Here is a 24680-nt window from a genome sequence, read left to right as displayed (position 1 = left end):
ATGCTGGTTCCTGGATTGTATTCAGCCATTGTCATGCAGGCCTTTCATTTTTGTCACTGCCATATGTCCCACTAGAGCACCCCCCACAAGCAACAGCCCATTTGAGAGATCTGTACTTCAAACACTTCCTACAGGAAAGGGTGCTGACCTCAACCATTTTCATTTCTATTCATTTTCTTCTAGCGCTTCCTATTAGTTTCCCAAAACAACCAGAGTTGATACCCTCAACTACCAGCATGTTCCTATAGAAAAGCCACTGATATGTCAGCTGAAAAAGACTGCAATGAAAAGATACCAGAGAAATGAAGACAATACTGTGCCACCCACATGGTCTCAGTAGTTCTCTAAAAGTGAGTTGGGTCTTATAAGGTCTTACTGTTTATTTATTAATTGTTAGTTCAGTCATTCAGCTTTTACTAAACACTTTTCTTCATGTGCAGAACATGCAGAAAAGAATACAGTAAACAGCTATGATAGTGATGGTTTCATAATGACTGTCATACACACACATTAGACATTGAGCTGATCCTCCTTACACCCTTAAACTCCCCTTTCTTTCCCCACCTTTAGCCCTTGCTGTTAGCTCTCTTTGCTCTCCAAATAGTTATGTTTCTATTTTGATGGCTAGCTGTATGTATGTATTGTATGTATGGTAGAATTGAAAATGGAGAGGTATTTGTTTCCTGAATACATTTAATTTGCTTGATATGATAACCTCTATTTGGAACTATAAACCATTCTCAAAAGATGAACAAGGAGCTAATAGACAGTAAAAAATGTCCATGATTCTATTGTGGGAGCATGAGGTTTATCTTTATTTAAATCGCCATATAATGTGTGAGATGCCATTATGTCATATGTGTTTATGGTTCCTTTACCTGTCCTTCATCTCTCCTGCATCTATCATCCACTCATGGCTCTGCACAGATAGACACTTTTCCTCTCTCATGTCCCATGTGCTCCGATGCCTACCTCACCCCTCCTTATCACCTACTCTTGTTCTTCTTGATCTCCTTTCTAGATCTATAGATTTTATCCACACCTACAGCTAATCAAACATATATGTACACATTATAAAACCAAAATGCTTTTGTTATACAAAAGAAATACTTTTGTTCAAAGAACAATGGTGTAGAATAACTAATTCAAATGATAGCTCTGCCAGTGGAAACATAATAGTGATAACTATACTTTGTCTTGACAGATCAATAAGTGAGTGATTCCAGAGTAGCAGCCACATGGGAAATTGCCCAATAGTCTCAGGGTGGATTACAATGTATTCTGTGCATAATACTTATATTTGAAATTGTGTAAGCAGATATTCTGGATCGATGCAGCAACTAAATGCATGCCAGAAAGTATAAAAACTGACATATAAAAGAACAGGCAATTCAGTTGACCCCAATTAAAAATTTCCTGGACTCCAATTCTTTCAGAGAAAGGTAATTCCTTAATCCTTTTTGGATCCGGCCTAGGGAGAGAAGTCTGCTCTAAATGAATCCTGTGCCAAGGTGGGGGAAGTCAGCTGGACCTAAGCAAGCTTTCTTGTTGAAAAAAAAAAAAAAAACTCCAAAGATATGCTATGCCAAAACAAACTAGCAACAGAAGACTGCTAGCAATAAAGTAACAGAAATAGCAAATTTCCAAAGAAGCCGTTAGAAGTCTCAACACTTTAACTATTGAGAATCTTGATATTGTTCAACATAATAATGTGTATGAATAAAATATAGCTGAGAGAAAGAAATTCTTACTATGTTTTCAAAATTTGTTTCATTGACTCTATGGGGCCTTATCTCAGAAAACAAAACAAAACAAAAACAGGAAAAGAGAAACAACATAATAAACCAAAAGTAATGGTGAATAAGATGTTAATATATTTTCCTACTTTGCTTTTCTATTGCTGTGATAAACTCGTGTCTAAAAGTAACCCAAGGAGGAAAGGATTTTTGTATCTTATACTTCCAGGTCATAATTCATCACTGAGGGAAGTCTGGGCATCGACTACAGGCAGAAATCTGGACTAGCAACTATGAAAGAATGTTGTTTTCCTGGCTTGTTCTCCCACTGTCTCAGACACCTTTTTTGTTCAGGCTTAGAGCACCTGCTAGGGATGGCACCACCTACAGTGGTCTGGACTTCCCCATGTAAATTAGCAATTGAGAAAATGCCTCATACACATACAATCCAAAAGAGGCAATTCTTCATTTAAGGTTCCTTCTTCCCAGATGTGACAAATTAATAAAATTAATAATAAAATCTAATAAGGACACACACGTGTCCATGTGTGTGTACGCATGTATACCTGTGTGCATGTTTGTACATGTATACATTGTGCATATGTGTGCATACATGCATATATTGTATATGAGTGTATATTCATAAGTATGTTTCATGTGTGTATTTACCTGCATGATTATCATAAAAAACAAATGCCTGATTCTCCTACGATTTTGTGGCTGATATAAACTAGCAAATTGCAGCTGCCCATCACAGAGCTGGGTATACCACAACTGATTCAGAATGTCAAACAATGGCCAATAAACACTTTGGTTTGTACTGAACAAAACACTGAAGCTCCAGTGGTAACTAAATATTTCCCACACAGATGTGGCGACAGGAATCATTCCTTTCAAGTACTGATTAGTCTGCCATTCCAACTTGATTCTGCTAATATCTCTGAGCATCTGTCAAAGCATCCCTTTAAACATGGATTAGACAAAGAAAAAGCATCAACCTAAAATGACATATTTAACAAGAAAAGCATACCTAAGAAGTTCTGGTTTCTTGCTGTGTTACTCTCAAGCCATCATACAAAGAGGAAGAATTTCTCAGAATAGAAACAGCAGATTCTGTTTGTATGGGGTAAACTCACTTTAGACTGCCCTCTGTCAAGGTATGAATGTGTGTGTGTGTGTGTGTGTGTGTGTGTGTGTGTGTGTGTGTGTACATGTATGTGTTTAAATGCATTTGTATGTACATCTCTAATGTCTTTCCTCAGAGACTGCCCACCCACCTGTTTCTTGAGACAAGTATCTTACCAGGACATGGCATCCAGCAATTCTGCCAGGCTTGCTGACCAGTGATTCCCCCAAATCTACCTTCCCAATGCTGAAATGTTAAGTATTTGTCACTGCACACAGATTTCCATGTGAGCGATGGAAGTCAAACTCAGATCCTCACACTTGTGGGGAAGATACTTTACCACCTGAGCTATCACCCCAGCTCCCCAATTATTTCTTTTATATTGGCATGATACCCTCAGAATTCCGTGCTACTCAGTTTCTTGGAATAGCTGCATAAAACAATAGGCCCAGAAAAATCAAACACAAGAAAGTCCACAGAAAATATAAGAGCAAAGGGTGAGTGTGGGCCAAGGGCAAGACTTCACCAAGGAGCTTATTGCTAATCACCTTGAATGTCAGTATGTAAAGAATCAGGCAAGGCATACAGATAGCTGTTTGAGAAACACTTATAAAGAGTCACTTTACAGACAGAAAATGGATTATCTGGCACCAGGGAGAATAGAGTCTTTGAAGAGCAGGGCCGCCTTACTCTGTTGTACGTCTCAGACAATATAAATCAAAATTAGCTCGTTAAGATGAGTAATTGGGGGATACCTTTAATTGTATTTTTATTTGAGGGAGCTTGTTTTTCTTATGCGATCACATTCCTCATCTTTCTTGTTTTATGAAAATTTCCCTCTTGTAACACAAGAGAGGTTGGGAAATGATATGTAATGGGAGAACTTTATCTGCCCTGAAAAGCAAACTTTCTCTTCCTCCATGGCTCTGAGCTGTTAAAACTGACTAAAACCCATTTATACATGAACAGAGTTCAGAGTTCAAGGAGGGAGATTTAGGAAAAAGAGGCCCCTGATGGATGAAAGAACTGGAAGGAATATTTAAATCATGTTTGAAAGAGGGGGAGTGAGTCATTTGGAGAAGACAAGGGGGGGTGGGGAGGAGATGGTAACCAGCTGTTCTCCATCACAGGGCAGCAGAAGGAAGGAGAAAACTGCTTTAATTAAAAGCACAAGAGACTCAGCATAAGGAAAGCCTTCTTTGCTATAAAGGTTATCAAAAGCACAGAGCAAAAAACGTAAGGACTGACTGGAAGATTCTTTTTCTCCCTGGATATGTTGAAAAAAAAAAACAAAAAACAGCCTTCTCCTAAATGGATTGTGTTTAAGACAAGTCAGAGCGCAATGCTCTTTGGAAACCTCTTTTATTTCTTCGTGAACTATGAAATCCGTGGGCAGAGATGAAAGCCAGAGGAATGGGAAGGCGTGGGCAGAGGAAGTTTTCCATCCCACCCCTGGTCATTTCTTTAAAGTACTCTCTTTCCTCTGCACTCTCTTCCATATGTAACTAACACAACAAAATTTCACATACTTAAGTTCCTGGAGCCCACCAAAGTAGAGCAGGTGTCTCCATTAGTTAACAAGCTGTTGACTAAAATGCAGAGTTGCTAGATAAGGGACAAGTTTATTTAACACCCCCCCCCCAAAAAAAAAAGACAGGTGGCTACAAACCCAGAGGGAATTTCTTTTACATGCCCACGAAGTTCTTAGGAAGTGATGCCAGATAGATCATGACCATGCTATCTCTTCTTCCATGGGCAACTGGAAGCCTGCTTAAAACATCCTACATATCCCACCCCAAACACATTTGTGTGGACATGTAGCACCTCTAAACATGTCACACTGGGGCACTGCAAGTAAATAGCAAAACAAGACGCTATGGTGGCTCATCTTGAGTGTCAACCTGACTTAATTTAGACTCCCCTAGGGGGAGACAGACATATGAGTGTAATTTGTAAGACTGTTTCCAAGGAGATTAACTAAGGAGGACAAACTACCTTGAATGTGGGCTGGGCCATCTCAAGGACTGAAATCTGGAGTGAAATAAAAAGGAAAACCGAGCTGAGCACCAGCATTTATCTCTCTGCTGCCTGACAGAGGGGAACATGAAACACTGCTTTGTGCTATGCATTTGCTGCTCAAACTGGGAGGAAAAAATAAATAAAACCTTTCTTTCTTAAGTTGCCCTTTTCAGGTATTTTTGCCACAGCAGTAGGAAAGGGTAACTGATGTCGTGAGCTCAAGTCATAATCCCCTTTATAACCTTCTATCCCTATCCCTACCCCTTCCGACGATGTGAGTATGCTATTGAATAAGTACACACTGTGAGCATTCCTGCAGGGAGCCCGAGCTTTCATTAGAAAGGTTGCACATAATCCACGAAGCTCCTGGTTTCTGCGTAATTGATGTATTAGCAGAGATATTACCTATACACTTGAGCCATCTTAAAGCACCTTTCACTTTTAATAGTTTCATTTTACACACACACACACACACACACACACACACAGACCCCCTCAAAGTGTAACCTCTGAGCCAAAGAAAATAGTGACTTGAATAATGTTTCATTACATTAACACAACCCTGCCAAGAATCACACAACCAAAAACCCACTTATAAAACTAGCCATAAAGAATAATGAAAAAGGGTCAAATAAAATTCTTGAAATGGTGAAATCATTATACATACTGGGATTTAAGGTCTAAATACTGGATAAGTATTTGTTTCTCTCTATCCCTCTGTCCCTCTGTTGTTCCACCATTCTTCTCTTTTTCTTTCTCTCTCCCTGTTGTGTCTCCTATCTTCCCCTGCCCTCTCCTCTCCCTTTCTGTAAATGGAAACTTCAAAAATACTAATTCCCTGGCTTGAGTGTGGCTTCCTCCCTGTAGCCATTAGGGTTAATAGCAAGCAGAACCTTTTTCTTTTCTTTCCCCCACCCCCCTTTTGATCTCTATAGATGAAAATTCTATATTTTCCAGTTTCTTCATTAAAGGGAGTGCTTTACTGTTTATCTTAAGCATGAAATGTATTATGGCTATAAAAGTGACATTTTTTCTCATTAATAACAATTTTTAAGTAGAGGATGAAGAGGGTAAAGACCGTATACTGATGGTGTTACTTAATATAAAATATTATGAGTTCTGCAAGAGAGTAATGAATTGTAAACCAACTTAATATGTGAGAAAAAACATGATATACCTGTGTATTATGCTCAAAAAACAACTCAGACACAAACACACTCATAAATCTCTGCTTAAACTAGACCATAAAATTCATAATATTTTCTTTGTGTGACACAGATCTATACTTATATAGGCATAACTTGTCATGGCTTGTCAACACAGATATATCAGCCGATCCACCTAAATCACTCTTTGATCTCCAGAGCTTAGCTTATAAAATTTGAGCAGTTTAATTTTTCAAGTCTATGTGTTCAATACTTGCTCACTTCAAAGACTGCTCAGAAGTCAAAGAAACATGGACACAGCTATAGTTCTTTGTCACATAAATTCTACTGTCAAAAATATATCTCTTTTTCCACACTGTAGACCGTTTCAACAAAACTTTAATAAACGTATTTTTGAAAAGAAGCTGACATTTTCTAAGAACTGGTTCTTGTGGTCAGTTGACACCAAAAGAAGGTTAAGGAAGGCCTTTGGTGCTTTGAATTCTACTAAAAGGCTGGCATTCAGATATCATAGCACTATAAAATAAATATATATATTGGTTGACATAGCGTTATCCTTAGGATTTACTTTATTTTAAAGTTAAGCATATGTGTGTATATCTGTTCATGTTAATTCAGGCAAGAAGAAGGGGTCAGATCTCCTGGAGCTGGACTCAGGAAAACTGAGACAAGAACTCTTGAAGATCAATAGGCACTCTTAAGCAGTTAGCCACCTCTCTAGGCCCAGTTCACTATCAGGCAATGGCAGACACTGTCATTTCCTATACATCTTTACTTCTCTCTCTGACAGAATAACAAATGCCAATTTATCCTTATTAACTTTAAATAACTCAGTGATGCTAGGCTGATTCTTTCAATTGTGCTAAGGGTATCTTACCAATTACTGGTTATTATCCACCTAGATCCTTCTAGTCTCTGTACCAAAGAGGCAATATGAGGGGCTAGAGACAAGAACAGATTGTCGGCCCATCTCTCCTCATCCTTCTTTGCTTTTCTTTCCCACTTCTCCCTCACACACACACACACACACACACACACACACACACACACACACACGTAGAAAACTTTCTCAGGAGGAGGGGAATGGGAACAAATCAGTGCTCACATTGGAAGGGCAAATTATCTCTGTCACTAGCTGAAAACTGTTCCCTGCTGTTTCAGTCAGAGTTTCACAACACTTTGAAACTGGCTTGTGATGTCACATATTCACCTGGGCTTGGATACAGTAAGAAGAGAGAGAGGTTTCTAAGACTGTTTCTTCTTTGAGATCAAATCAAATAACAAAACCTTAATGACTGTCTGCATCAAGGAAATGCTGTAAATTTTAAAATATTTTAATATGTGGAAGTACATGCAAGGTGGGCTGTTTGCAAAGGTTGAACATAACCCGCACTCAATAGATTTTCACTCTCTAGGTTTTCCACACTATACATGGCACTTTTTTGGATAGGAAATATGCTTGTCCTGCAAGAAGCAATTATAGCTTGCAAAAAAGATACAAAAGTGGGTGAGCCAAGGAGTACTCAAGGAAATAAGCTATTTACTATTCTTTCAGTGATTTCCCCAAAGCAATTTCCCTAATGCAACTTCAAAGGCTATGCCAGGAAATCTAATTTGGGTCACATTTGCTGGATATGTGTGGGTCTGAGTTATTCTGTGAAGTAACTAATCACATGTCAAATTAGGGAAGTCTGCTTATCCCTGCTTTGGGTTAATTACTGGTTGAGGACTTCTCCCCTACCTTCTATCCCTGCCCAATCACTAAAATCCTTGTCTCCCCTGGAATTCAGGGGCAGTCATTAGCAAACCTTCTACAGTCTCAACATTTTCTCTGAATCATTACTTTGCATCCTGATTGACAAATCTTGGCTCTCTCCCATGTGTATCAGGACCCAAAGATATTGCCCCGTGGCAGACTTTGTCTTGTGCATACATCTTGCACTTTTGGGCCTGGTAGTAGGTTGTAGGTGATATATGCAACCTCAATGTCCCTTTGGACCAATTTTTGTCCCTGTTCATTGGATGCCCCAGTCTTGTGTTTTGTGTCATTAGAGCATATTTATCAGTGTGACTCACTCTGGGGACATAAAATGGTTCATTTACTCATGGATCAGTCCACATCCAAGTTGGTGAACCAATAACTTTACTATAATCCATTACAAGAACACAGATGACCCAAAGGCAGCTAGACCACAGAACAATTGCTTCCCAGTCAGTCATTTTCCTCTTATAAAGTGGCTGCCAGACTCTTAGAGAGAGGGGCCATTATTGGCCTCCTCTCTCTCCTGTTACTATGCTTGAGCTGGTGAGCATCGCTCATGGTGTTATCCCAGCTGTTCAACCCTTGCCTCTGCCCAATCCAGGTAAGGTAAGCGTGCTTAGTTACACATTTCTGTCCCTAGCTGTGCTTTGTACTTTCTGTCCAACTCTTGGGTTACCCTCCATTTCTGGAAGGTTTTAGCTCTTACCTGGTAATCTTTATTAATATTATTTCTATTATATTTTTCAGCTTCAATATTCATGAAGATCACTCTTGAATTCCATATCCATGGTCTCTGTCAGTTTTTAAATCTTTCTTCAAATTAAAAACAGTAATCTTTGTTATAGGTAAAGCCATCCATCAAATGTACTAGCAACATCTAGCTTAACCACTGTGGAAACCATAAATCTCCCTTCCATACATTCTCTATTCCTTCATTCTTTTATTTTTTATTAGAAGCTGACAGGATCTAGAACCACCTCAGAGGCATGCCTCTGGGCATGTCTGAGAGGAAGTCTCTTGATTAGCTTAACTGAGGTGAGAGAACCCATCCAAATCGATGGCTTGCACTATCCCTTGGGGCTAGAGTCTCAGGCTGAATAAAAGCAGAAAGCAAGCCAAACCTCATCTGCTTCCTGAAAGCAGGTGCCATGTGGTAGCTGCTTCAGAATCCAGTTACCATGCTCTTCTGCTGTGGCAAACTGCTCACTCAAACTGTGTTCCAAAAGCCCCTAACCTTTTGTGGAGTGTTTTGTTCAAGCAACAATAAAGGTAACTAATCCATAAACTATGGTATTGAGAACAATGCTATTCTGTGATTACCCACACCACCCAAAGCCTAGATTCAAACTCAAGCCCTTCACCTTAACTCTACATTTGTCAGCACCTCCATTGGATCATCCCTCAAATATATCCAGAAACTAGACATGGTCATCCCATCCTTGCTTTTCTTTCCATGTCAGCACTATCCCCTTCCCACTAGATCATGACAAAAGCTCTCTAGCTTGCCTCTCTGGTGTTTGTACTTGTATCTCACTTTCTTTATACTTGGTGAGTTTAGTAGAATCCCATAGAGGCCATTTTCTTTCTATCTGAAAACCATGTGATGGTTTAGTATCTCATTTAAAATAATATCTGGATACCTCAAGATACTATGCAATATGCCTGTGTGACTTTGTATCTTACTAAAATCTCCCTTGTGTATCATCTCTTGTTATTTCTGTAATATTCCCAATACTCTGCTACCTCTAGGTCTTTATAATTGTTTTTCCTCTACACAGACCTCTCTGCCCTTAAACCCTGCTCCCTCATCCCATGAAGGAAATTATTCATTCCCCAGTAGACACTTGTTTATTTCACTTCTTCGTATCAGTTGTCACCACTGAATAAGCAACACTCTTTACATATTTCTTGTGTACTTGTCTGTCAAATTACTCAATTTTCACTAGAAAGTTTTTTTTTTCTGTTTCTTGTTGAGGAGAACAGTATTTGTAGTATTTGGCTCACAGAAGATAAGAGCATATAAGAGATAAGAGATAAGAGATATAAGCATATAAGAGATAAGAGAGGGGGGGGGATAGAGAGAGAGAGAATGATGACTACTCACAAACATACAGTCAGGATAACATCAAGACTGACCCAAGTAGACACTCCTCCAATGTGTACAAAGACAAAAGGAGGCCCTACTAGCCAGTCCATTTAGAATGCCAGAGCTTGGTCTCTCTACCCAGCCAAAATACTACGCCAGTGTCAGAAGGAGGGTTCCAAAAGGAGAGGAACATGGACACTTGTTGGGAGCCGCCCCCACATTCGCCGTCACAAGATGGCGCTGACATCCTGTGTTCTAAGTGGTAAACAAATAATCTGCGCATGTGCCAAGGGTATTTTACGACTACTTGTACTCTGCCTTTCCCGTGAACGTCAGCTCGGCCATGGGCTGCAGCCAATCAGGGAGTGATGCGTCCTAAGCGAAGGATAACTCCTCCTTAAAGGGGACGGGGTTTCCGCCATTCTCTCTCTCTCTCTCTCTCTCTCTTGCTCGAGCGCGCCGGCGCTCTGGCTCCTAAAGATGTAAACAATAGAGCGCGCTCTGCGCTTTGGCGCGCCGGAGCTCTGGCTCCTAAAGATGTTATGGGGGTGGCTTTCGCTTTTGGGGCTGGGGGTTTGCGCTCCTAGCTCCTGAAGATGTAAGCAATAAAGTTTTGCCGCAGAAGATTCTGGTCTGTTGTGTTCTTCCTGGCCGGGCGTGAGAACGCTATTAAGAGACACTAAGTCAACTGCACCATAATGAACATGTATTAAACACTGTAGCCATTCTAGTAAAGACAGAATCTGTTTCAAATGTTGAGCTCACAAGCTTGTTCAACTAGGAATGAAGTAGCACTTGGCTTCTGGGGCTATGAAGAGCACATAATAGTAAAAGGTTGGGCTCTTCACTGTGCTAGGAGCTAAATGGATGACTCAGAATTATTACTAAAATGCTTTATTTCTGCAAGATTTGCTTGCTGAAAGATAATTTACTAATTCCCATGAGTACACAGATGAGAATTTAACGTGATAGTCTTCCTCCCCAGGAATGATCTGTGGCCATTTGAGGGACCAGAGAGTTGGCTGATATTCAGCATAGTAACTTCTGTGGATTGAAAATCTACCTTACATTGTCTTAATTCTTTGAGGAATAGCAACACTAACCTTAACTTACAAGAAAAAAAAGAAATAACAAAATCTAGAGCCATTAGGCATAAAACAATGCTGATCTTAGTCCATCACAGAAATAAAAGTAGAAACAGTACCCAGGACTGCTCTCTTACTACATAGGAGGAGTATACAGATTCTGGTGAGCCCCAAGAAAATTATTCAGGGAAAAATATTGTTCAAAATAAGCATAAAGGGAAAGGTTGTCATAGTTTTCTTGGGCGCTAAGCTTTTAAAACAAAAATGACTGACAATAAGTCTTAAGTGCTAAAAATGTAGCATAAAATTCCATCTCTAACAGCAGAGTAAACCAAGTAGTATCTTAACATTTAAATGATGCTACTTTTAAAAGAGTGAAGGTGTGTTTGCTGGAGTCAGGTACACTCACCCCTGTTCTCTTCTCCGTTGGCACTGGCCTCTGCCATCTCAGCGCCATCCAGGTCTGGGTCAACGACTAGATCCAATGTTCCATCCACTGGGCATGATGACTCCTCTTTCTGTATGATTTTGAAAACAACAGCAACAACAAAAAAGATTTACAAATGTTTTAGCAACTGAATAATGTTTTCACAATCCTGAGGTATCATCAGAGTTATAGGTGAGTAAGAACTATAGTGTCAATTGACTTTTAAAGGAAAAATTAGCCCTTAGGATAAAAAAAGACAAAAAATAAAGCATTGAAAAACCACCGTCACTGTGGTAAATGTCTCTAGGTGGTCTTCTAAAATCTATACACAGGAAGGAGGGATGAGTCAGCAGTTAAGAGCATTGCCTCCTATTCCAGACGTCCCGATTCCATTTCCAGCACCAACAAAGTGGCTCACAACTGTCCATAACCTAGTCCTATGGGATCCAATGCCCTCCTCTGTGGTGTGTGCATGCAGATAAAACACTCATATACATAAAACAAACACATACATAAATATGAAAGAAATCTAGACACAAGATTTCCTCTTGAGATATACAGTTTCCACTTCTCAATCCTATGTTCCATCTGATGAAGACCAATGGAAAACATCTCAGAACTTTGACCAATAAATGAAACACCAGAACGCTATAAAAAACAACTGGAAAAATACAAGTAATTTTAACATTCTTGTGTTGTTTTTATAACATACAATGTAAGAAAAATTGGAGGAGTTACTAGTTAAGGAAGAATTACTTTGCCAGGTATAACTCTTGGCATTAAAAACAAACTTCTCAAAGGAAATTAATGAACTTTAAAAACAACCCATCACTTATTAAAGCAATAACTTGTTTTTAACTTAGCCAATCTAGTAGAACACACTAAACCCAATTATTATACTGGATTATGATTGTTCTGGTAGATCATATTCTTAATTATTTTGGCAAAAGCTACTGTCCTGGGGAATTTTCTATATCATATGTCACTTCCCATTCTCAAGAGCAATATGGAGTCCACTAAATAATTAAAACCCATTCATCCAAAGCTTCTTCTAATATTTATCTACATACCTCATAGTTTAAATTTTTATTTTCTATACGTATATGTTATACACATACATTCATGATTGGTACAAACAAAAACAAACAAGCAAAACAAAACCCCTGACTTTCTCCAGCTTACCATTTGCTACCACATTGAATACCTGATTTTAATCACTGTAATTTCATACAGGTGTACAGAACTGATGCAGTAGGTCAAGAGGCGCCTGGCAACCTTCCTCACCTCACACAGCTGAAGCTCTGGGACTTTCCTCCCTGTAATTCTCAGAGAATGGAGCGGTCCCGAGGAAGCCACAGCTCTTTCCATTCCCCTATGTTATAAAATAAACTCTGAGGTTTTCCTTAGAGAAATCTGTCATCATTTATTATTCCTACAAAACCCTTTTTGTGGCATCTGAAAACCTTCTGGGCACAGAGGTCATTCATAAATATCCAATCGTATTTACCTTCATATATTTCAAAATCTGTGTGACACGGAGTATGCAAAACCATCTAACTTACTCTGAGAGCATAGAGGCCCGACTTTCCAGGGATTTTGAAGAACGTCCCATCCCCGACTCGAGTGTTAGTGTGAAGCATGGCATTCAGACAGGCTAAGGGAGAGGTTCCACTGGAAAAAGAAAAACATGCGAAACATGAGCCCAGCTGAGACACAACTTATGAAGCAAAAGCATTCTCTGAGTCAAAAAATAAAATTAAATTAAATTAAAAATTTTTTAAAAAAGAAAAGAGAAAAAGAAATAAGAAAAGAAAAAGAAAAAAAGAAAGAAACATCTTTACAGGCCTTCCTAAAATATCTTCCCACCCTTGAAACATCTACATTACAATGAAGGGCCAGGCCAGTTTCCCCAGAGTTAATCAGATTCATCTGTTTTACAAGCTTCAGGCAAAAAGTCTCCTAAACACAAATTTTGTATTTATTCACAAGGCAACCAATATTGTACTTTAAAGAAACCAAGTCTCAAACTTTTATGCAGTGCTATTTTTGTAAAATAGCACGATGAAGCCTATTTTAAAATATTTCAGATAACTTAGTCGTTACACTTGAACAATCAAAAAAAAAAAAAATCAAGGCCTGCACCTTCTCAGAGACTGAAAAATAACAAAAGAATAATAAGAAAGCAGCAGAGAACTGATTTGAAATTATAAGTATTTAGGCTGCTTCTAGCATCAAATTGCTCACATGGCAAATGAAGAATTTGCATCTATGTTCATATCTCTCCTATAGCTTCTACAATGTCATATGTGGAGTAAAGAAATGTGTGTTTGAGCATTCTGAGAAAGTAACAATTACCTCTGTACTAATGATGTGATAAAGCGAGTTGTTACAGCAATATTTAAAAGAAAACAACGTTGCATTTATAATTGAAAATATTAGCATACACACGCACAGACATTTGTGAATTGTATTCAGTTCCTTACAAAGATGTTAATAAAATGTACTGTGCATGTATTGCAGTTTGCTTGCAAGTCAATGCCTTTGCAAGCTATAAGTGGAAGATATAAACACTGCTTTGGTTTAATGATGTGTACACAGAGTATGTGACTATGTGCATTTTATTTCCCATTATACCAAAAGATTAGTATTTGGTCAAATCAGTGTTTATTAGAACTGCCCTGCCCTACTCCATAAGCCCCTTAAGACAAGATATTAACCTCTAATATTTTGAAAAAAAAGGAGAATTTAAGATATGAACTTTCAAATTTTGAATTATTAGGTTAAACAAAAATTGTATGCTTCTTTTTCTAAAAGCCAAGATGATCAAATCTCTTATTTACTATGAAAGGTTGCTGGTAAAAATAAAAAAAAAGCCAAAATTGCTGAATTGCAGGAACACACTATTGCAAGTCAGCATGGATATGCATTGTGTCCTGAAGGTTTGGAAACATTATAATAATGTGAGTTTTTCTTTATTATTTTAGGAAGCAGTTTTTCTGTGCCAACATATAAACATAATTCCATTGGGTTTGTCAGGAAATAAGAGTCCTAATATAAATTTGGTCAGAGGACAATGTAGCTGTAACAGTTGACTCATGTGGGAACAGTACTATGGCCTTATGTAAGGTCTCTCCTCATGAAGATCCCACATCACTGGCCTCATTTCATTATTTTCCCTGATGAAAGAGGTTTGCTCATGTGTAAGTGGACCCAGCCATAGCTATAAAGACAAAATAGATTCAACTCCCTAGAACTATCTCTCTACAAATGAATTCCAGATAAATAATGCAACATGTTATACCGAACACTGCAAAATATGTAATTTTTATATTCAGCTCTCCAGAGAAAAAGCACAGAAAAAATTGATGCTGGGAATGACTGTGCCAGATTTCAGGAGTTTTAAATTAGCAAAACTGTCAGAAATGCAGACTTTCTGCAGTGACATGACAAGATGTTAACATGACAAGTCACATAGAATGCAATCCAGAAAAATTACATACTGCCGATCTTGAAAACCATAACTTAATAGAATTGTCCAGCTAACATTGAACTCCACAATAGCCTTCCTGCTCTTCATATGACATTACTAATTACTCAATTCCAAGTATGTAGATTTGGAACATTTAAGAGGAATGTAGATTTAAAGGCAACTGAGAATACAGTACAAATATGACACTACTACAGTTTACATTTTCTAAGGTAAACATGATTGCAGATGATAAATTGGCTGTTTAGTAACAGCTTCATGCTATGCTTAATATCAGCTAAGGACTTCATCTCACACAGACAATAAGCTTCAACAAACACAAGTACATTAGTAAGTTATATTATTTACTAACTTAATAAGCTCAAGATTTACTGTGGAAAAAAAATTTAAAATATATAATTCACAATTGTAAGATAATAGCACTCTAAAGGTTTCAACAACTGTTTTAATTTCCCCAAATATTTCCCAAAAGAAACAAATAAAATGTTTTGATTTAAAATTACATTCCCATTCTTGGTGAATTAAAATATTCTTGCAACTCAAGTCAATCTGATTAGTCATCCCTATTTAAGGTTCTAATTGCATTTCAATATAAAATATTATCTATATATCATTATTTTGATCTATATATCACTATTTTGGTCTATCTCATTTTAAAACAATAAAATGTTCCATCTAAAGATACCAATGTTTCTTAAAGGGAAGCAATAAACCCAATGTAATATATTCAATGGAAAATACATGGTTAAAGTATTCTAGCCTACATCTTTATTTATGGCTTTTCATCTTAATTCAATATTCTAGATAACTTAGCCTTCTTTTCTTGAAAAACATGTGTGTCATCTCACTTAACTATTGTACAAAAGAAATAAATGAAAGCCTTATTTGTACAATTTTATTATTTTATATTCATAAAACGTAGAGTATCACACACACACAAAACTATGGCGATGAAGGATGTTAAAACACATCTGCATCTCCAGATGTTTCTGTACAGTTGAGACAAGCATTAATCTTGGCCATCATAACTGAACACATGAACTCCAAAATAGAACCTATATTGTGGGTGGAATCAATCATAACGCATCAACATTTTAACCAAAGAGCTCAGAAATAGCAGGAGCTACTTACTTTCTAACAGGACAGGTTGGAGGAACGGCAAGATCCATTTGTGAGAGGGAAACAAAGGACAAAAAAGAAAATAAAATTAGTTTTATCATATGAAGAATGATTTATTTCACCATGCCAGTCAGTAAGACAATGTTTGAGAGTGCGACTAAGTCTTTGGCTGCCTGGGGGAGGTTGGGAAGAAAAATAGAAACATTAGGCTATAGGGTGAATGTGACTCCTTTGCTGCTATTTCTAATATGTTTCCATTTTCCTGACAATGTGCATCTATTTCCATATGGAAAATATAAGAAGAGATAAATAAGCAGGGTGTTTGCTCCCTGCCCCTGCCTTACAGGCCTGTAACTGGGCTGTTTCCTATGCACCTGCCAGAGTAGACCTACTCGCCTTGCTAGCTTCTCCCCCTGGACTAAAGGCTTGTGGAACCCTTCTGGTTTGTTTCATTCCCCACAAGCCCTGAAGCAGAGCAGAGGTGGAATTTGGAGGGAGGGAGCAGGCATAATTTAAACTGTCTAGACATCAAAGAACCCCCCAGAGACACTTTGCAGAGCTCCAGTGCTATGTGAAATACAGAAAAACCGTTTTCTTTCTATCATCGAATTGCTGATGGAACACATAAAATTTACTAACAGTGAATTCCGAGTGCTAAGAATGGGCAGCTTGCCTATTGAAGTAATGTTAAAAACCAGGAAGGAGGCTGAGAAGTGTGAGTGAGAGAATATTAACAGCTCTGACAAAGACTATCTCAATCAGAGGTGTCCACTCCTTCACGCATAAAAATACTATTTCAAAAGAACATTTAAATCACACAAATCTTAAACTATTTTATTATATTAATGTGTTTTTTGATAAAATGATAGAGTCTGCTTCTGATAGATGTTTTTAAATTTCAATTTTCAAATATATGACTATGAAAAATCAATGCTATGCAATGTAAGTCTAAAAACTCAAGAACTTCAATAAGCAGTTATGTGGCACTCTTAATAGAAAGAAAGTATGCTAAGTGCCATTAATATAAATAGTCATATGCTCACTCTGCTTTCGGAAATGAATGAATAATAACTTCTTATAAATATTTCCACTGTAAGGCTTGAGAAAATATCATCTTATAAAGAACATTTTTAAGAATAAATGATGCGATATCTGTTGATACATGTTGGAGTTTAAATGTAGATAGGGGTTCTTTTGGCTTACTTGGTAAAAACCGAACTGTTTATGCTCAGAAAGTATACAGTTAACTCTATGTTACATTTTACAAATCATATTCTTGAAATATTAAAGAATGAATAACACATCTTTGGTTATTTTGGCTATTTGTATGCTTACTAGACATAGGCCTGCCGATGGAGAAGAATTGGTCATACTGCCAGTGACTGAGTTGCCTTGTAGGCACACTGACTAACACAGGGAATGTTGGTGATACATTAGTAACATAGATGATTGAAAATACCCTAGAAAATCAATAACACACTAACTTGCAGCTGTGAAATATTACTGTCAGTAAAAACTGAAATACTTTCAAAACTAGATACCTGTGAATACATTATGTGACTAATGTATGCATGTAAAATATCTAGGCAATGACAGATGAATAACCCCACCACAGATCGTGCATTTTAGAGGACTGCAATAACCCTGACATTTGGATTTTGAGAACAGAATATACATGATTTGTGGAAGAAAGTCTCCAGGGAGCTCAGTGGAGTCTGAGAGGTGGGGAATAACAAGACTGGAATTTAAAAAAGTATAAAATAAATAGGAACCAAAGTGAGATGGCTCAAAGGAAGACATGTTGTAAATTTATATGGGAACATATCTACATCATAATTTTTCAGGGTAAGACATCAAGCCCAGAGCTCTGCGCATTTTAGGCGAGGGTTCCACCACTGAGTTACATTTCCAGCTCTTCCATGAATTTCCGTATTCATTCATTCATCTCTAAAGACAAGTTACAAATACGGTCTTAATGCTCCTTTATCAAGTCGAGCCACTGGGGCAAGGGACAACTATCAAATAGTGTGATTTAATTATGTTCCAACTTAATGCATACATTTTAGGAAGACACTTCATATTTAAAATTTTAACACCCAGCTCTGATTGCCTTTTGGCATATATGGAAAGATATCTTCTTCGAGTATTTGTTATTCTTAGTACTGAAAGCTAGAATTTTCTCCACTTTATAAAGCCTACAAGTCACTGGCTGATGGAGTGCAGAAATCCATAGAGACAACTACTGTGCTAACATGTCACCATGGAAAGCAAACCCTTCTGTGGCAGGACAAGAGTTTCCTTACGATTTTAACTTAGTATCTATATTGACAGCAAGAAATTTTCTAAATTCATTCTAAATATAAAAGAGGATACAATCTATTACATAAATTTCAAAGACTCTGCCTAACATAAGGCAAGGTTGTTCCTACCAATTACATTTTGTGAGGTATATTCCACAAGGGCAAATTGATACTCATACAACTCTCATACAACTGCTACACACTGCCATGCCACCTGGACTGCTATAAAAAATAGTCAAACATAACACATAAGACTCCAGAGATAGTCAGTTGAGGTACAACTGAAGTTGGACTATTTGCTAAATGTATCATATTTAATCAGACTATTTTGATCTAGGTGCTTCAAATACAAAATGGAATTGGCAAAAGTTACTATATCATAAGGACTACTCTGAGATTGAGCTAAAGCATAGATAGATTTGAGGACTATGTGGGTAAACTGTAAGTATCCAAGGGCTATCTAAGCTATTTACTATATAGCCTACCGTTACTACTAAAAGTGAGCAACTGCTTAATGTTTAAATAATATCAACTGCGAAGAAATTGACATTCAGAGCTCATGTAGAAACTTGGCTGGGTAAGTTTTTATTTAACTTCTATTTTTTTTTTTACCCTCATAGTAAAAATTAAGGTAAACACACACACACACACACACACACACACACACACACACACACACACGGGGAACTTGGTGAATATCTTATTCTACATAATATAGAAAATAAATGAGAAGATAGAAATGTATATCTATTATTATAACTATCATATAGTCATAGCATCTATAGTATGTCTAGGCCTTTACAATTATTCTCCATATTTCTTACAGTCACAATAGAGTGTCAACACAATTCTCAGCTTTACAGCTGTGACCTGAGGCCTGGAAACTAAGAAAGACATCACATAACAGCCAAGTACTAGAGCAAAATTCTGACTTCATTCCCAGGCCCATGCTCTCTGAACCATCTGGTGTTCAAACAACAGAATTACCCCTTCCCTAAAATACGAAAAGGAGAAAGGAAAGACACAAACAAAAGCCAAATACTGTGGATGTTAAGTTAGCTGAGCCTGTCTTCACTTAACACTGCATATGACAACCATTTCCTAAGGGTTGATTTCAGATGTTATAATGAGCTGGCCTGTAGGAGGTAATGGCTGCTTGTCTTCCTTAGGTAATGCTAGTCATGAAAATTAAGGAAGAAAAGGCTTTGGGAAAACAGAGTGGAGAATCCAGACCCATAATTGAGATGCCTCTGTAGAACTAGATCATTAAAGAAAAAAAATTCTATTCACTGAACAAACATTTACACAAACCCTATATAAGTCAAGCTAATCCTCAAATAAATTTACACTCTGACAGTGCTTTGCACATAATAGAAATGTATGCTGAGCTGAGATGAATTTTCTGAGTACATATGAAAGGACAGGAGACTCAAGAGAGGCAGCCTTAAGGCATGTTTCAAAGAGGAGGAAAATCATTTGGAATTTAAATACTGCCTTTAGTGTATTCCAAAGCGATGACTGCCCTTAATCCAAATGTACCTTCAATCAGCCCATGGACACTTTGTACCGTTCTCCAGTCATGACAGGACAAATGCCATGTTCCCAAAGACAGATTTATAAAACCGGGTCTTTGAAAAATAAAATATTGAATCCATATACCAGTGGGCAGACATTAAAGCCAGCGTGATAGATTGGTGTCATAGTAAACATACTATGCTCCACTCATAGTTCTCATCCTTTCAGACGGTGACAAATGGCTAACACAGCAACAACCCCATGTCCATCTATGGTATACTAAGCCGTGCTCCAAAAATACTGAAAAATGGTAATAGAGAACATGACTTTTTATGTTATTTCTTTGAAATTAATCAAATAAATCAACCATACACATCAAAATTACAAAAAAAAAATACATTTTACCAATGTTTCTACCCATATAATAAAAGAATACTCAAAACACAACCCTGAGGGATGTGTCCTATTTTGGGATGACAAAACACGAACTATTCTATGTATATCTAAATTTACATGATTGAAATCACTAGGAAAAGTACTTAGGAATATTTACTAACAGGAACATTTAGTTGTATTGCCAAAATGATACTATTTTTTAAAAGCATGTAAAACATCTATTTTTAAAGATGCATTTTTTAAAAATTTATGTGTATGACTCCAATGGAGAAGTTATGGAAAGGACTGAAAGAGCTGAGGGGGTTTGCAACCCCCTAAGAAGGCCAACAATATCAACCAACCAGAGCCCCTAGAGCTCCCAGAGACTAAAACACAAACCAAAGGATTCACAAGGAGGGACCAATGACTGCATATGTGTAGGAGAGGATGGCATTGTCTGGCATCAATAGAAGGAGAGACCCTTGGCCCTATGAAGGCTTGATGCCCCAGTATAGGAGAATGCCAGTGTGGTGATATGGGACTGGGTGGGTGGGTGGGAGCGCCCCCATAGAAGCAGGAGGAGGGGCCTGGGATAGGGGGTTTGTGGAGGGGAAACCAGGAAAGAGGATAACATTTGAAATGTAAATAAATAAAATATCCAATTAAATAAAAACCATGCATATGCACTACATGTGTACCTAGTACCTGTGGAGACCAGAGGACAATGTCAGGTCCAGTAGTTCTAAAGTTTGGGATAGTTGTAAATCGCCATGTATGTGCTGGGAACCATACTTGGATCCTCTGCAAGGGCAACAACTGCTATTTATCACTGAGCCATCTCTCTATCCCTAACCATTGAGCCATCTCTCCAACCCTAACCTTTCAGCCACCTCTACACTCTAGCCAATGAGCAGTGTTTCCACTCCCTACAACATCTATTTTATCACAAAAAATGCAATGATGCAATGTGATGATTTCTCCCTGTACAGATTTTAAAAATCAAGATAGATATGACCAAGAACTTTAGGTAGCACTGAAAAGCTTACCTATTCAAAACAGAGCATGGCATGTTTTCAGACTTACCTTTACAGAAGATACACTGGGCAAGGAAACCCCCTTCTCCTGATTCTTGATGGTCCCTTCTCACCACCCCTAACTAAGGTGTGGGGATATTTAATTCCTTTCCCCTGTAGGAAGCCTTACTAAAGCTCATCTTAAATTCACATTCTTTACTTTCTCACCTTCTAATCACTCTGTTCCTCACTCACAAGAGGAACATTCCATTGTCTCTCAATGTCAATGCAATTTTTCTCCTCCTGCAGCCATAGCAATCAGGGACTGATTTTGCTAATTGATGACTTCCCCTTCCCTACTAGAGGAAATACCAATTGAGTACAAAATACGATTGAGTCTCATATGATGCACTTCACACCTATCTCGGGTTCATCTGTTCCACCTCTCCAACTGCTCAACTATGCTCAGGAGTTTACTGTGCTTCTATGGCTCCCAATATGCTTTGGTCCATAGGAAGCCATTTGTTGGGAATCCTCACTCTCACCAACAATGCTTAGTTTTTGCATTCAAAATACAAATTCTAAAGGAGAGTCAAACCACCACAAACATAGTGATAATTTTGTGCTCCAAGGAGATCCCCCTTCCTTTGGGACAGTCTCAAAGCTCTTTCTCCTGCTTTGTCTTCCAAAGCTGTTTACACAGCTTTCCTTCCCAGCCTCATCACTTCCAACCAGTGTGAAAATCTCATATGGAGCCTAAAAGAGAGTACTGCTATGCATGCAAACATAACGTATCTACCCTAGTCTGCTTGCTATGTAGAAGGTTGGCCTACTTCTTATTAATGTGATTCCAGCATAGCAATCAATGAAAACAGTCTTGGTTTCCTCACCAGGAAGGACAGCTGGATGAAACCATCTCTGTGCTCAGAGTGACTGGGAGTTTTTGCATACTTTTTGCAACATTAATATATAAATATAGAGACAACATAAGTAACTTCCAGTTGGAATATTAGCAGTGAAAACAGAAAAAATAAACCAGAAATAACTGGTATATGCTTAGCCTCCTCAGAGCCTGCTGAGAATAAAACTAGCCAGAGCAAAATGAAACCAATCCTGGAATTAGAGAAGGGTAGAAAATGAAGTTCCCCAAATCCCCTACATCAAACATTGAAGATGAACCATGGAATGACTAAGTTAAATAAGCAAAATTGGCATGCTTACATCTTTACCTGAATGACAGACAGCCTTAGACAAGATAACTTCACCCAATCTATGACTTCCTTATCTGTCACATACAAGAACACAGGTGTGGGGTCTTTTACATTAGTTTACTGCGTTTACTTTTAACCTCTTCTGCATAGGTGTATGTGTGTGAACGTGTGTGAGTGTGTGAACGTGTGCCATTAAACAAGTGTGGAAGTCAGAGGATGATTGTTAAGAGTGGGTTTTCTCTTTCCACCATGGTAGTCCTGGGAACTGAACTCAGGGCATCAGGATTGGTTGGAAGTGTCGTTACCCACTGAGACATCTCACTAGCTCAACCAGTGCTTTAAGGATCTCCTCATATATGTATAGCTAACGTTTTAAATCAACCTGTAACTGTTATACTGCTAGCTTTTCAAAGTGTATTCCAACTGGCTACTTGACTGTATGTTTCTCTCATGTCAGTGTTCTTTGTTAGCAAAAGCACTAATGGCTGCTCCTGTCTATCATGATCTTCCTGCCCACTATAGGCTTTACAGCTTAAGCTGATCTGACAGTGTCAGCTTCTGGCCAGTCTGACACTACATTGCTGCTGCTGGCAGTCTGACTCTATTAACAATTCTCTATGCTCCTTGCACATTCAGGAACTGTTGATAAGCTAACATTTCACAATTTACAGAGAAGAACAAATTTGGAAGCTTAGAGATTCCAAAAATTGGTTGAGGCTATCCAGACATGGAGATTGTGAAACATTCTTCTGAGAATATAAGCTGGTATAACCTAATTTGGAAAAACGTTTGGCAATATCCAGTGAAAAGAATCTACATGTTCTATAGATCAACAATCCTATATTTTTGTAGAAGCTCTAGAAAAAAATCTTATTATTACTGAGAGTAGCTGCAGGACAAAAATTATAAATAATCTAAATGTTTAGTACATATAACTATGAATGTAGATAAATACTTATATAGGTAATCACAGTAAAATATGGAGTCTACAGTATACTACTACTTAGCAAATCTTTGTTATCAGTTGCCTCTGAGGAGAAAAGAAACTCAAAGAGAAGTCAGCTGTTTCTATTGGAATTTCTGTAATGAATCAGATCAGAAGCAAGCATGAAAACATGTCAACGTGTGAATTACAAGTCAGGTTTTTTGTTTTTTGTTGTTGTTGTTGTTGTTTTTAGTATAGAAACATCTACTTATTTTCAATTTTTTTCAAAATAGAAAATGTCTGATTTTTATTGCTAATTATTCAAAAATTTTCCTAAAATTATATTATATATTCTCCTTTGATATTTTAATGATTACTTTATACAAGAAAATAAGTATTTATTGCTGTGGGAAGTATATAGGTAGTCCGTTATAAACAATTAAAAGTCCTCTCAATACTTCCAACCCCCCAAAATAAATTCCACACATTGTTCCAGGAGGAGTGAGCACAACGTCTTTTTATTGACATCCATACAGTCAGCCAGGACTATGGAATAGGCATCTCTTCTAGTTATTGCCTTATAACAGGCTTGTCTTTTTGTTGTGAATGGGATTTTCCAATAGAAATGTCTTATTTTGGGGATTTAATAAGTAATAGAATCTTAGATGGTTTTAAAATATCTTATTATGTAGACAGAGTGTGTAACATTTTAAGCATTTACCATACAACACTTAAACAGTAAAGTAATATAGAATACTTAGTTTGCATTGTCATCTTAACCATTCACATAGTGAAAAGAGACTTGCAGATACTGATGATTATTGTATGGCTATCTTTCAGAAACAAATTTCAAAGGTTGAGTTTTTTATTTGAAGTGTTCATTAAAAATTTGGGAAGCTACCTTCGAACAAAAGTACCTAGTCATGATGGCTAATATCAATCTTTAAGGCTATGCTAACCTAATAAAGGGTGGGAATGAGAGGTTGCTCCAGAGAGATGGAAAAACATAAGGGAGAAACAAATAGATAGGACAGAATACCCCTGAAGCACTTTGATTTAGTACTGGAAACTTAGCCAACCAGGGGCTCATGAAGATATGGTATAACTTTTTTATTTTGTTTTATTTTTTTTCAAAGACTTTTTTTTTCTGTATATCCCTGTCTGTCTTGAAACTTACTTTGTAAACCAGGGTGTCTTGAACTCAGAGATCTGTCTGCCTCTGCCTTCCAAGTGCTGGGATAAAAGTTATGATCCGCCATGCCCAACTAAGATGATATAATCTTTTTAAAATCATGGAAAACAGCCTCCTCTATTGCAGAAGATGGCAG

At 37.6% G+C, this 24680-nt stretch overlaps 1 protein-coding gene across 13 annotated transcripts in view; it reads right to left on the bottom strand.

The window, feature by feature from the left end:
* Positions 1-24680, bottom strand: part of Asxl3 (additional sex combs like 3, transcriptional regulator) — a 186151-nt gene that overhangs the window by 107229 nt on the left and 54242 nt on the right. For 12 of the 13 annotated variants that reach the window (XM_006525739.3, XM_006525740.2, XM_030250369.1 and 9 more), the window contains 2 exons: positions 12970-13078; positions 11390-11498 (listed from right to left, as the gene is read on the bottom strand). In XM_006525739.3, coding sequence (XP_006525802.1) covers positions 11390-11498; positions 12970-13078 — 218 coding nt within the window. Of the gene's footprint in view, positions 1-11389; positions 11499-12969; positions 13079-16025; positions 23531-24680 lie in introns of those variants that run through there. The other variant, XM_006525741.4, reaches the window with a different exon arrangement.

Source organism: Mus musculus, chromosome 18, assembly GCF_000001635.26.
Source record: "Mus musculus strain C57BL/6J chromosome 18, GRCm38.p6 C57BL/6J".
Taxonomy (NCBI): Eukaryota; Metazoa; Chordata; class Mammalia; order Rodentia; family Muridae; genus Mus; species Mus musculus.
This window is presented reverse-complemented; position numbering and strand designations above follow the sequence as displayed.